The 12180-nt window shown below is 46.0% G+C and overlaps 1 protein-coding gene across 1 annotated transcript in view; it reads left to right on the top strand.

Annotated features, from left to right (window-relative positions):
• Positions 1-12180, top strand: part of rundc3ab (RUN domain containing 3Ab) — a 37112-nt gene that overhangs the window by 15716 nt on the left and 9216 nt on the right. Inside the window, exons 7-8 of the mRNA XM_055921868.1 lie at positions 3948-4110; positions 4704-4861. Of these exons, the coding sequence (XP_055777843.1) occupies positions 3948-4110; positions 4704-4861 (321 nt within the window). The remainder of the gene's footprint in view (positions 1-3947; positions 4111-4703; positions 4862-12180) is intronic.

A 12180-nucleotide genomic window follows, 5' to 3' on the forward strand; every position in this document is an offset into this window, starting at 1 on the left:
AACAAACCTTACCAAAACATATAGGCCTATGGGCTAGGCTACATAAGGTGTGCGACTATGATTTGAAAAAGTCATTTAAAAAAAGGCATACGCTGTTTCTTGCCTTACTGCACATAATCTGGGCATCATTCGCAAGTGATAACCAAATGGTGGCTGGATCGAATCCCCGAGCTGACAAGGTAGAAATCTGTCGTTCTGCCCCTGAGTAATGTTCCCCAGGCGCCGAAGACATGGAGGGGTTGGGTTAAATGCAGAAGACACATTTCAGTTGAAGGCATTCAGTTGTACAACTGACTAGGCATCCCTGTTTCCCTTTCCCTTTCCCTTCCCTAATATATATATATATATATATATATATATATATATATATATATATATATATATATATATATATATATATATATATATATATATATATATATATATATATATATATCAGTATATCATTCACGAGGGATAGGCTAATATTGTCACCCATCAGACTATTCTTAATTTAATCATTCCTTTTCATATACTAAATAATATACAGTGCCAGTCAAAAGTTTGGACACGCCTACTCATTCAAGGGTTTTTCTTTATTTTTACTATTTTCTACATTGTAAAATAATAGTGAAGACATCAACACTATGAAGTAACACAAGGGCATCATGTAGTAACCAAAAAAGTGTTAAATAAATCTAAATATATTTTAGCCCCCCTATACCTTGATGACAGCTTTGCACACTCTTGGCATTCTCTCAACCAGCTTCACCTGGAATGCTTTTCCAACAGTCTTGAAGGAGTTCCCATATATGCTGAGCACTTGTTAGCTGCTTTTCCTTCACTCTGCGGTCAAACTCATCACAAGCAATCTCAATTGGGTTGAGGTTGGGTGATTGTGGAGGCCAGGTCATCTGATGCAGCACTCCATCACTCTCCTTCTTGGTCAAATAGCCCTTACACAGCCTGGAACTGTGTTGGGTCATTGTCCTGTTGAAAAACATATGATAGTCCCACTAAGATGGGATAGCGTATCGCTGCAGAATGCTGTGGTAGCCATGCTGGTTAACTGTGCCCTGAATTCTAAATAAATCACTGACAGTGTTACCAGCAAAGTACCCCCACACCATCACACCTCCTCCTCCATGCTTCACGGTGGGAACTATACATGCTGAGATCATCCGTTCATCTACTCTGCGTCTCACAAAATCATGGCGGTTGGAACCTAAAATCGAAATTTTGGTCTCATCAGACCAAAAGACAGATTTACACCGGTCTAATGTCCATTGCTCGGGTTTCTTGGCCCAAGCAAGTCTCTTCTTGTTAATGTGTTCTTTAGAAGTGGTTTCTTTGCAGCAATTTGACCATGAAGGCTTGATTCACACAGTATCCTCGGAACAGTTGATGTTGCTTTGAGTTCTTAGGAAACTCTGCAGTATTTTGTTTTTTTACATTGTTACCCCAGGAAATCTTAAGTCTTATTACATACAGCTGAGAAGAACTATTGGATATAAGAGCAACGTCATCTTACCAACATTGCGGCCAGGAATACGACTTTCCCGAAGCGGATCCTCTGTTCGGACCACCCCCCAGGACAATGGAGCTAATTCCAGTAGGCGATCCAAAACAACAATGCCGCAGAAGGGGCAGACGAAGCGGCCACCTGGCCAGGCTCTGTAGACGTGCACATCGCACACCGCTCCGGAGTACACTACTAGCCATTGTTCAGTCACTTGACAACAAGGTAGATGAAATTTGAGCAAGGGTTGCCTTCCAGAGAGACATCAGAGATTGTAACATTCTCTGTTTCACGGAAACATGGCTCTCTCTGGATATGTGGATATTCATTTACTTGGATTTGTTTGTTTTGTGTGTATTGTTGTGAAATTGTTAGATATTACTGGCTAGATATTACTTCACTGTTGGAGCTAGAAACACAAGCATTTCGCTACACCCACAATAATATCTCCTAAACACGTGTATGTGACCAATAAGATTTGATCTGATTTGATTAGAGATATGGCCTAGCTATAGTTAGTCAGTGGTTGCACATCTATCTCGCTGGAATGAAGCACGGGTGTGAATAGTAGACATTATATCCTTTAACTGTTTACAGCAGGTCTCCAGCTACCCTGACCTGTTTGATCAGCCTGATACGGTGCCGTGGGTGTGTCCAGCTTACACAAATCTGCGTGCGTATACCAATGGAATTAAACATTCAACCAATGCCTCAAGTGTCGTGCTCTAGGTCCACCACACACTCAAAGGGTTGTGGGGTCCTGTCCAGAATCAACCCCTAGCCCCTACCCCAAGACACTTGTGGAGATCTGAGAGAATTGGATAGGTGTAAGTAATACCACCAACATTCCAATAAGCCTACCAGAGGGTAAGGTGGAACTCTCACCATGTCACCACAAGTCAATCCCTCTCAGATCTACACATGTCTAGATTCTGGCAAGTAGGGGCTAGGGGTTGTTTCTGGACAGGCCATGGGTATTATAGTCAGTCTGGCACTGTCAAACCATTTTAATAGCTGTCAAATACTTGCTTCCTCCTTCCTTGGGAGAATCTCGATTGCATTTCCTTGATGTGTTGCATCCTCTTTCCTAGTTTTCACACACGCATGCACGCACGCACGCACGCACGCACGCACACACACACACACACACACACACACACACACACACACACACACACACACACAGCTTGAAGAGTTTATTGATTTCATTATTGGTTATTATTATGGTCAATGATTTTGTCGACAGAACCCATTGTATTCTATTATTGTATTACATCAACTATTTAAAAAAAAAAAATAGAAATTCTGTTTATCATTTTCATTATTCTACTATCTTTACCATGGCTATATATAATAGAAAAGTTGACTAAAGCACAAACAGACCTGGCTACTAGGCAAAAGTAACAGAGAAACATGCAGTGTCCATGTTTCATGTGACATTTTGAACGACATGTAGATGTTTTGTTGTTGGTAAGAGTTATGGTCTCATTGTATCTATCTAGACTCTTATTCCTCACACTACACATGTGAAGATGCAAGAAGATCACATTTAAAAAGGTTGACCCTGATGTCACACATTGGCCCCTTTATTTATAGAAAGACCCAAAAGCCGATGAGCTCGTTCTACTATTTTTGGCCATATTCTGGTGTTTCGTGGTGGAAAACTGAGCGGGTCGACCATAACACGTCAACACTGTTACCCATAGATGGACAGGCTAGAAATGTTTTTAACATTTTTTTGTTAATGATTATTATTATTTTGCATTCAATTGCCCCTCCCTGTTGCAGACAACAAGCTTCCATTCCCCCTGTCACAAGGGGATTTATGGCTGATTTAAGATGAAATCGTCAACCCAGTTACCATCAACCATGTTACTTTATTTTGCACTTACTGTATTTGATTCATTTCTTTATTCAACCTTGAGATAGGAAAACATTTTTTTTATTAAGTTGAACAGTGTAAGAGCTGTTTCAAATGACCGCCTGAAATTTCAGCATGTTTGGGTGGGATGGAGTTTTGGCCTGCCTGCCTACATCACCAGGAGGTAAATTGAGTTAATAGCCCAGTAAGAAAGAGAGTTCCAAACCTCTCTGTCAATAACAGCTAGTTTTCAGTTTTCCCCTCCCCACTCAGACCACAGATAGACAGTCTTAGCAACCCTTCTTGCTTGAGAAATTGCTCTTTACTAAGAAGCTATTTTTGTTTATTTTTGACCATTTTAATTGAAAATAAATATTAACAGTAAGATACTTGATTGTTACCCAGAAATTATTTGATATTGATATAAAAACGGCTGCGTTGGCCAACACTAAAACATGCTTTTAATGGTGATCATCTATAGAGAAAGTTTTTTAATTCAGGACTAGGCTTAATATGCGTCTGGGAAACTGGCCCAATATTACATAGCCTAAATAGGCCTATTATTGACATGTGTTGTTGTCTGTGTAGCTATGACTACCTGAGTGATGACGACCGTCGGAGCATCGACAGCAGTACCAGCGATGACAGTGTCCCTGAGCACCCCTACGTCCCGCTGGTCACCAACGAGGAGAGCTGGGCCAACAAGTGCCGCAAGATGGAGCAGAGGTTCAAGATTGTCTACGCTCAGAAAGTGAGTAGCCATTTTGTATCTTTGTAGAGCCCCACAGTAAGCCTATGAGTGGCACTCAAGTACAGGGGACAAGATAGTCGTTGTTGGGTGTCTTTCTTCAAGTACTGTAATAACTATTCCCAGCTCACTTGCTCCATAGGGTAGGTTGCTCCAAGGTGTACACTAGGTTATAGGTGTATCCTTGTACACTAGCCCTTGGTGTATACTCACACACTAGACACTAGGTCTATATTGTGGTGTATACACGTGCCCAGGCATGCCCCAAATGACTGTTACCTCGGAGATCAGGGCTGAATGTTATTGCACAGTTTGTTCTTATGAAGATGTTGCTCCTGCCCAACCAACACTTGAAATGCCTCATCTGCAAGAGATAATGTGGCTCACAAATTGCTCTCTGTAGTCAATCATAGGACTCATTGATAAGACAGAAGTAGATGGAAGGCATCATTGGATATGTGTAGCTGGGCACACTGTAGCAAAACATTTCAAAACCAAAAAAATGGTTTCTTATTTGACAAGTACCTCCCCATTTTACTCCATTTCAGCCTGTTTTCTTCCATTAAAAAGTAGCCCTGATGTGTGCTTGTCTCCAGGGCTATTTGGAGGAGCTGGTGCGTCTGCGGGAATCCCAGTTGACAAACGTGGAGACGGAGAACAAGGAGCTGAACGCGAGGCTGGTGGAGCTGGAGGAGCAGAGCCAGCAGGAGAAGAGGGAGCTGGAGGCCATCGTGCTGGAGCTGCAGGAGCAGCTGTGAGTGGCTACACACACACACACACACATGCAGATACGACGTACATGTAGACAAACATACACACACAATACACACAACTACAGAGACACATACAGGTACCCAGCTAACAACAAACATTCCCACAACTTTAGAGTACATTCCCCTAAGAACCTCATTAGGTCATTAACTAACATTTTCATAAATTTTTTCCTGTGATGTGCAAGGAATGTTTCCAAGAGACCATTCCCTTAATGTCAAATAGAACTTGGTTACCATGTTCTCAGAATGTTATATATTCATGTTCTAGACACGTTTCATAGGAACGTTGCAAGAACAATGTGTCCAGTTTTCTGTTGGTTAGGAGAATATTCCATCAACGTCCCACAAAACATACACAGAACATGGTTGCCACGTTCTCAGAACATACACTCTTGGGAAAAAAGGTGCTATCTAGAACCTAAAAGGGTTCTTCGGCTGTCCCCATGGGATAACCCTTTGAAGAACCCTTGTTGGTTCCAGGTAGAACCCTTTTGGTTCCAAGTAGAACCCTTTGGGTTCACAGAGAGTTCAACATGGAACCCAAAATGGTTCTACCTTGAACCAATAAGCGTTTCACCTGGAACCAAAAAGAGTTATGATATGGGGAAAAGTGGAAAAACCCTATTAGAACCCTTTTTTCTAAGTGTAAGATATTGGTGTTCTAGGCACGTTTCATGGGATTGTTGCAGGAATATTTATGGGTATGTTGTGTTTAACATTACGATCATTTTTTCCTAACTCTAATGCCAAATCATGATTAAAAAAAGGTTATCAGAAGGTTTTTGCTAATATGGATAGAATGTTCCACTAACTAACAGAAAACTGGACACTCAAACATTAGGGGAACATTACGGTAACATTACAAAAACTCCCTCCCTCTAGAGTCTAGAATGATTAGCTGGGTTTCTGTATAGTTGTCTAATTTGGTAGGACATATTAACTGGTTTTAATCATACTCCTAAATCACTATGATCAATAAAATATTTTCTTGAGTGTACTTTTAAGAGGGGTGAGATTTACTTCAAATGGAATTAATCCTATTGCTTACACCTATCAAGTTGTTTCAGATTTACACAAGTGCATTGGGAATTTTTACTAAGATTAAATGTCAGGAATTGTGAAAAACTGAGTTTAAATGTATTTGGCTAAGGTGTATGTAAACTTCCGACTTCAACTGTATATTTTTTAAGGACACAGTATATACATTTTAAGGACACAGTATATACTCTCACATTCTTAGTAGTTTCCCTAACTAATGGAAAACCTTAGGGGAACATTACAAAAATGTTCTCTCTCCCTAGAATTGTTAGCTGGGTAGGGTTCCGGCGGCTCTGTTATTGTGTGGGGTGTATTTTCCTGGCATGGTTTAGGTCCACTCAACCTCTTAGAGGGCAACGTAAACTGCAGTAAATACAAAGCTGAAGGGTTTGATGAGCATAAACGATGTAAACCGTATGCCATGGCCATCTCAGTCACCAGATCTTAACCCAATTGAACAATTATGGGACATTCTAGAGAAGTACCTGAGACACACCAAATTATGAAATTTCTCAGTTTTTGTAAACATACACAAAATATGGTTGCCATGTTCTCAGAACATAATATATTAATGTTCTAGACATGTTTCATGGGAACATTGCAAGACTGTTTGTGTCCACTCACAAAAAAATCTACACATCACGTCACTGAGCCAATCAAGGCACGGATTGGTGAACGACTGATACATTCATATCGCTTTGTCGATTGGCAAGGGATACTTTTAACATACAGTGTTTTTACACGTTTTCACACTTGATTACATTGTGCATGTTTATAGAGTAATTATTATTCAACTTGTCTTCACCTGGGATTTGAACTCACAACCTCCTGGTTCATGGTACTCCGATCTTTCCCGCTATGGTATGACACCATGTGTAACGGTTCTCCTCTTCCTCTTCATCCGAAGAGGAGGAGCATGGATTGAACCAAGACGCAGAGTGATACTTAGACATAATGTTTAATAAACAAAACATAACACCCAAACTCACGTCCTGACCAACTAACACATACAAAACTAACAGAAAACAGGTCAGGAACGTGACATAACCCCCCCCTCAAGGTGCGTACTCCGAACGCACCACCAAAAGTCTAGGGGAGGGTCTGGGTGGGCGTCTGACCACGGTGGTGGCTCAGGCTCCACCCCACCATAGTCAATCCCAGCTTACGCCCCCTTAACATGACCACCCTCCTATTACACCTACTTAACTTAATAGGTAACTTCAAAATAAGGGGCAGCACCAGGATAAGGTAGCTCAATACAGAGATATAGCTCAAGACAGAGAGGTAGGTCAAAATAGAGTAATAGCTCAGGATAGAGTAATAGCTCAGGATAGAGATATAGCTAAGGACAGAGAGGTAGGTCAGGATAGAGAGGTAGCTCTGGACTGAGGGGCAACTCCGGACTGAAAGGCAGCTCCGGACAGAGAGACAGCTCTGGACTGAGGGGCAGTTCTGGATTAATGGCCGCTCTGGGCTGAGGGGCAGTTCTGGATTAATGGCCGCTCTGGGCTGAGGGACAGCTCATGGCTGGCTGACGGCTCTGGACAGCTCATGGCTGGCTGACGGCTCTGGACGCTCATGGCTGGCTGACGGCTCTGGACGCTCATGGCTGGCTGACGGCTCTGGACGCTCATGGCTGGCTGACGGCTCTGGACGCTCATGGCTGGCTGACGGCTCTGGACGCTCATGGCTGGCTGACGGCTCTGGACGCTCATGGCTGGCTGACGGCTCTGGACGCTCATGGCTGGCTGACGGCTCTGGACGCTCATGGCTGGCTGACGGCTCTGGACGCTCATGGCTGGCTGACGGCTCTGGACGCTCATGGCTGGCTGACTGCTCTGGACGCTCATGGCTGGCTGACGGCTCTGGCAGATCCTGTCTGGCTGGCGGCTCTGGCAGATCCTGTCTGGCTGGCGGCTCTGGCAGATCCTGTCTGGCTGGCGGCTCTGGCAGATCCTGTCTGGTTGGCGGCTCTGGCAGATCCTGTCTGGTTGGCGGCTCTGGCAGATCCTGTCAGGTTGGCGGCTCTGGCAGATCCTGTCTGGTTGGCGGCTCTGGCAGATCCTGTCTGGTTGGCGGCTCTGGCAGATCCTGTCTGGTTGGCGGCTCTGGCAGATCCTGTCTGGTTGGCGGCTCTGGCAGATCCTGTCTGGTTGGCGGCTCTGGCAGATCCTGTCTGGTTGGCGGCTCTGGCAGATCCTGTCTGGTTGGCGGCTCTGGCAGATCCTGTCTGGTTGGCGGCTCTGGCAGATCCTGTCTGGTTGGCGGCTCTGGCAGATCCTGACTGACAAACGGCTCTAGCGGCTCCTGACTGACTAACGGCTCTAACGGCTCGGGACAGACGGGCAGCTCTAATGGCTCGGGACAGACGGATGGCTCAGACGGCGCTGGGCAGACGGATGGCTCAGACGGCGCTGGGCAGACGGATGGCTCAGACGGCTCTGGGGAGACGGATGGCTCAGACGGCTCTGGGGAGACGGATGGCTCAGACGGCGCTGGGGAGACGGATGGCTCAGATGGCGCTGGGGAGACGGATGGCTCAGATGGCGCTGGGGAGACGGATGGCTCAGACGGCGCTGGGGAGACGGATGGCTCTGGCCGGATGAGACGCACTGTAGACCTGGTGCGTGGTACCGGAACTGGAGGCACCGGGCTAAGGACACGCACCTTCATGCTAGTGCAGGGACAGGGCACACTGGACTCTCAAAGCGTACTATTTGCCTGGTGTGTGGTACCGGCACTGGTGGCACCGGGCTGAGGGCACGCACCTCAGGACGAGTACGGGGAGAAGGAACAGTGTGTACAGGGCTCTGGAGACGCACAGGTGGCTTAGTACGTGGTGCCGGAACTGGAGGCACTGAGCTGGAGACACGCACCATAGGAAGAGTGCGTGGAGGAGGAACAGTGCTCTGAAAACGCACTGGAAGCCTGGTGCGTGGTGTAGGCACTGGTGGTACCTGTGGTAGCCTGCCCAACCTTACCTGGCTGAATGCTCCCCGTCGCCCGACCAGTGCGGGGAGGTGGAATAACCCGCACCGGGCTATGTAGGCGAACCGGGGACGCCATGCGTAAGGCTGGTGCCATGTAAGCCGGCCCAAGGAGACGTACTGGTGGGCAGATATGTAGGTCCGGCTTCATGGCACTTGGCTCAATGCTCAATCTAGCTTTACCAGTGCGGGGAGGTGGAATAACCCGCACCGGGCTATGCACACGTACAGGAGACACCGTGCGCTCTACTGCGTAACACGGCGTCTGCCCGTACTCCCGCTCTCCACGGTTAGCCTGAGAAGTGGGCGCAGGTCTCCTACCTGCCCTAGACCCACTACCTCTTAGCCCCCCCCCAAGAAATTTTTGGGGTTTCTTCACGGGCTTCCGTGCTAGCCGCCTACCTTCATAAATCTGGTCTCTCTCTCCCGTTGCCTCCGCTCTCCTAATCGCCTCCAGCTGTTCCCATGGAAGGCGATCTCTTCCAGCTCGGATCTCCTCCCATGTGTAGCAGCCTTTTCCATTTAACACGTCCTCCCATGTCCACTGCTCGAACTCAAGCTGCTTGGTTCTGGATTGGTGGGTGGTTCTGTAACGGTTCTCCTCTTCCTCTTCATCCGAAGAGGAGGAGCATGGATTGAACCAAGACGCAGCGTGATACTTAGACATAATGTTTAATAAACAAAACAGAAAAACACGAACGAACACTTAAAGTTACAAAACAAATAAACGATGTAGACAGACCTGAACGACGAACTCACATGAAACACGAAGAACGCATGAACACGAAAACTGCCTACATAAAACGAACGAACAAACAAAACCGAAACAGTCCCATGTGGCACACCGACATACACAGACACAGGAGACAACCACCCACCACAAACAATGTGAAACAACCTACCTTAATATGACTCTCAATTAGAGGAAACGCCAAACACCTGCCTCTAATTGAGAGCCATACCAGGCAACCCTTAAACAAACATAGAAACAGAAAACATACTGCCCACCCAAACTCACGTCCTGACCAACTAACACATACAAAACTAACAGAAAACAGGTCAGGAACGTGACACCATGTCTATGTCAAGTGTCGGTTAATATGATTATTCTGATCATTGATTTGATTGACCTATTTCAGCAATTTAAGGGCTTTCTGTATAGTTGTCTAATGTTGGTTGGGCATATTAACCTGTTTTAATGATACTCCTGAATCACTATGATCGATAAAATATATTTTCTTATTGCTTACACTATTAAGTTGTTTCATCCACATAAGTGTAAATGCCTAGGGAGGAGGGGTTAGGGTTTCTTCTGGACAGGGCCTAACTCTACTGGCCCAATAAGTACATGCCCATGAAATAACCCTTATTGGGACAGTGTTTAGGTCGTTCCTCATTGGTGCTTGTGGCCCGGGAGGCTGGCCTTCTCGGCAGAGTTCCTCTGTCCAGTGTCTGTGTTCTTTTGCCCATCTTAATCTTTTCTTTTTATTGGCCAGTCTGAGATATGGCTTTTTCTTTGCAACTCTGCCGAGAAGGCCAGTATCCCAGAGTCGCCTCTTCACTGTTGACGTTGAGACTGGTGTTTTGCGGGTACTATTTAATGAAGCTGCCAGTTGAGAACTTGTGAGGCGTCTGTTTCTCAGACTAGACACTCTAATGTACTTGTCCTTTTGCTCAGTTGTGCACCGGGGCCTCCCACTCCTCTTTCTATTCTGGTTAGAGACAGTTTGTGCTGTTCTGTGACGGGAGTAGTACACAGCGTTGTACAAGATTTTCAGTTTCTTGGCAATTTCTCGCATGAAATAGCCTTCATTTCTCAGAACAAGAATAGTCTGACGTTTCATCAGAGAGGTCTTTGTTTCTGGCCGTTTTGAGCCTGTAATCGAACCCACAAATGCTGATGCTCTAGATACTCAACTAGTCTAAAGAAGGCCAGTTTTATTGCTTCTTTAATCAGAACAACAGTTTTCAGCTGTGCTAACATAATTGCAAAAGGGTTTTCTCATGATCAATTAGCCTTTTAAAATTATAAACTTGGATTAGCTAACACAATGTGCCATTGGAACACAGGAGTGATGGTTGCTGATAATGGGCCTCTGTACACCTATGTAGATATTCAATTTAAAAGATATGCCGTTTTAAGCTACAATAGTCATTTACAACATTAACAATGTCTACACTGTATTTCTGATCAATTTGATGTTATTTTAAAAATGGACAAAGAATATGCTTTTCTTCAAAAAACATGGACATTTCTAAGTGACCCCAAACTTTTGAACTGTAGTATATACTTCCATAACGGTAGTGTATATACTTTGATAGAGTGGGGATTGGAACCATGTGCCTCCTGGACCTAGGCCTCCATGGCTTCGGTCTCTGCATGCGAGAGAGGGTTGATGTGCCCCCATAGGAGGGTTGAACCAGACAGTAGGTCGATAGTGCAGTCCCATGGGCGATGAGGGGGCAGGCACGTGGCACGAGTCTTCGAAAAGACCACCTGTAGGTCCCGGTACTCCTCCGGGATAGGGACGTGGTTGGCCTGGTCCGGACTTTCCATGGAGGTGGCACAGATTGACACAAAGAGACACCTCCCCTGACACTCCTGCGACCAACCCAACAACCTCCTCCCTGTCCACGATATACTGGGGTTATTCAGCTGTAGCCAGGGGAGACCTAAAACTATGGGGTGTGCAGGAGAGTCTGAGATGAGGAAAGTGATGCGTTCATGGTGGTTGTGAGCAACTGTGAGGGAAATGGGAATCGTGGTTTGGTTCACCAGTCCTGTTCCTAGGGGACGGTTGTCTAGGGCACGGACTGGGATAGGGGGTTGTAAAGGGACTAGAGGAATGCTTAATGATAAGGCCACTGACCGGTCTAGGAAATTGCCTGCAAAACCTGAGTCCACTAGGGCTGGACTCAGTGGGGGGCCAGGATATTCAGGGAGAGGTCGGGCTGGGTGGACAGAGAGGAGCAAGGCACGTCCACGCCTACCTGTGAAGGTGCAGGAGCCCTCCTCGGCCTGTCGCTTCCTTGCCTGGTTCTCCTTCTGGGACAGGTGTTCCGCGGGTGGTCTGACTCCCCGCAGTAAGAGTAAAGACCCTGTTGCGAGGAGCTGGGAAGGTGGTGTTGTAGCCTGCAGTACGGCCAAAGCGAAGGCGTACGGCCAAAGCGAAGGCTGGTGTGACAAACAGTTGACCAATCACAGACGAAGGGACGTAGACTTCGGTTCCCGAACATCGACAGGCCTCGATAAAAAAATGTGTGTGCCCGAACAC

Source organism: Salvelinus fontinalis, chromosome 1 (genome assembly GCF_029448725.1).
Source record: "Salvelinus fontinalis isolate EN_2023a chromosome 1, ASM2944872v1, whole genome shotgun sequence".
Classification (NCBI taxonomy): Eukaryota; Metazoa; Chordata; class Actinopteri; order Salmoniformes; family Salmonidae; genus Salvelinus; species Salvelinus fontinalis.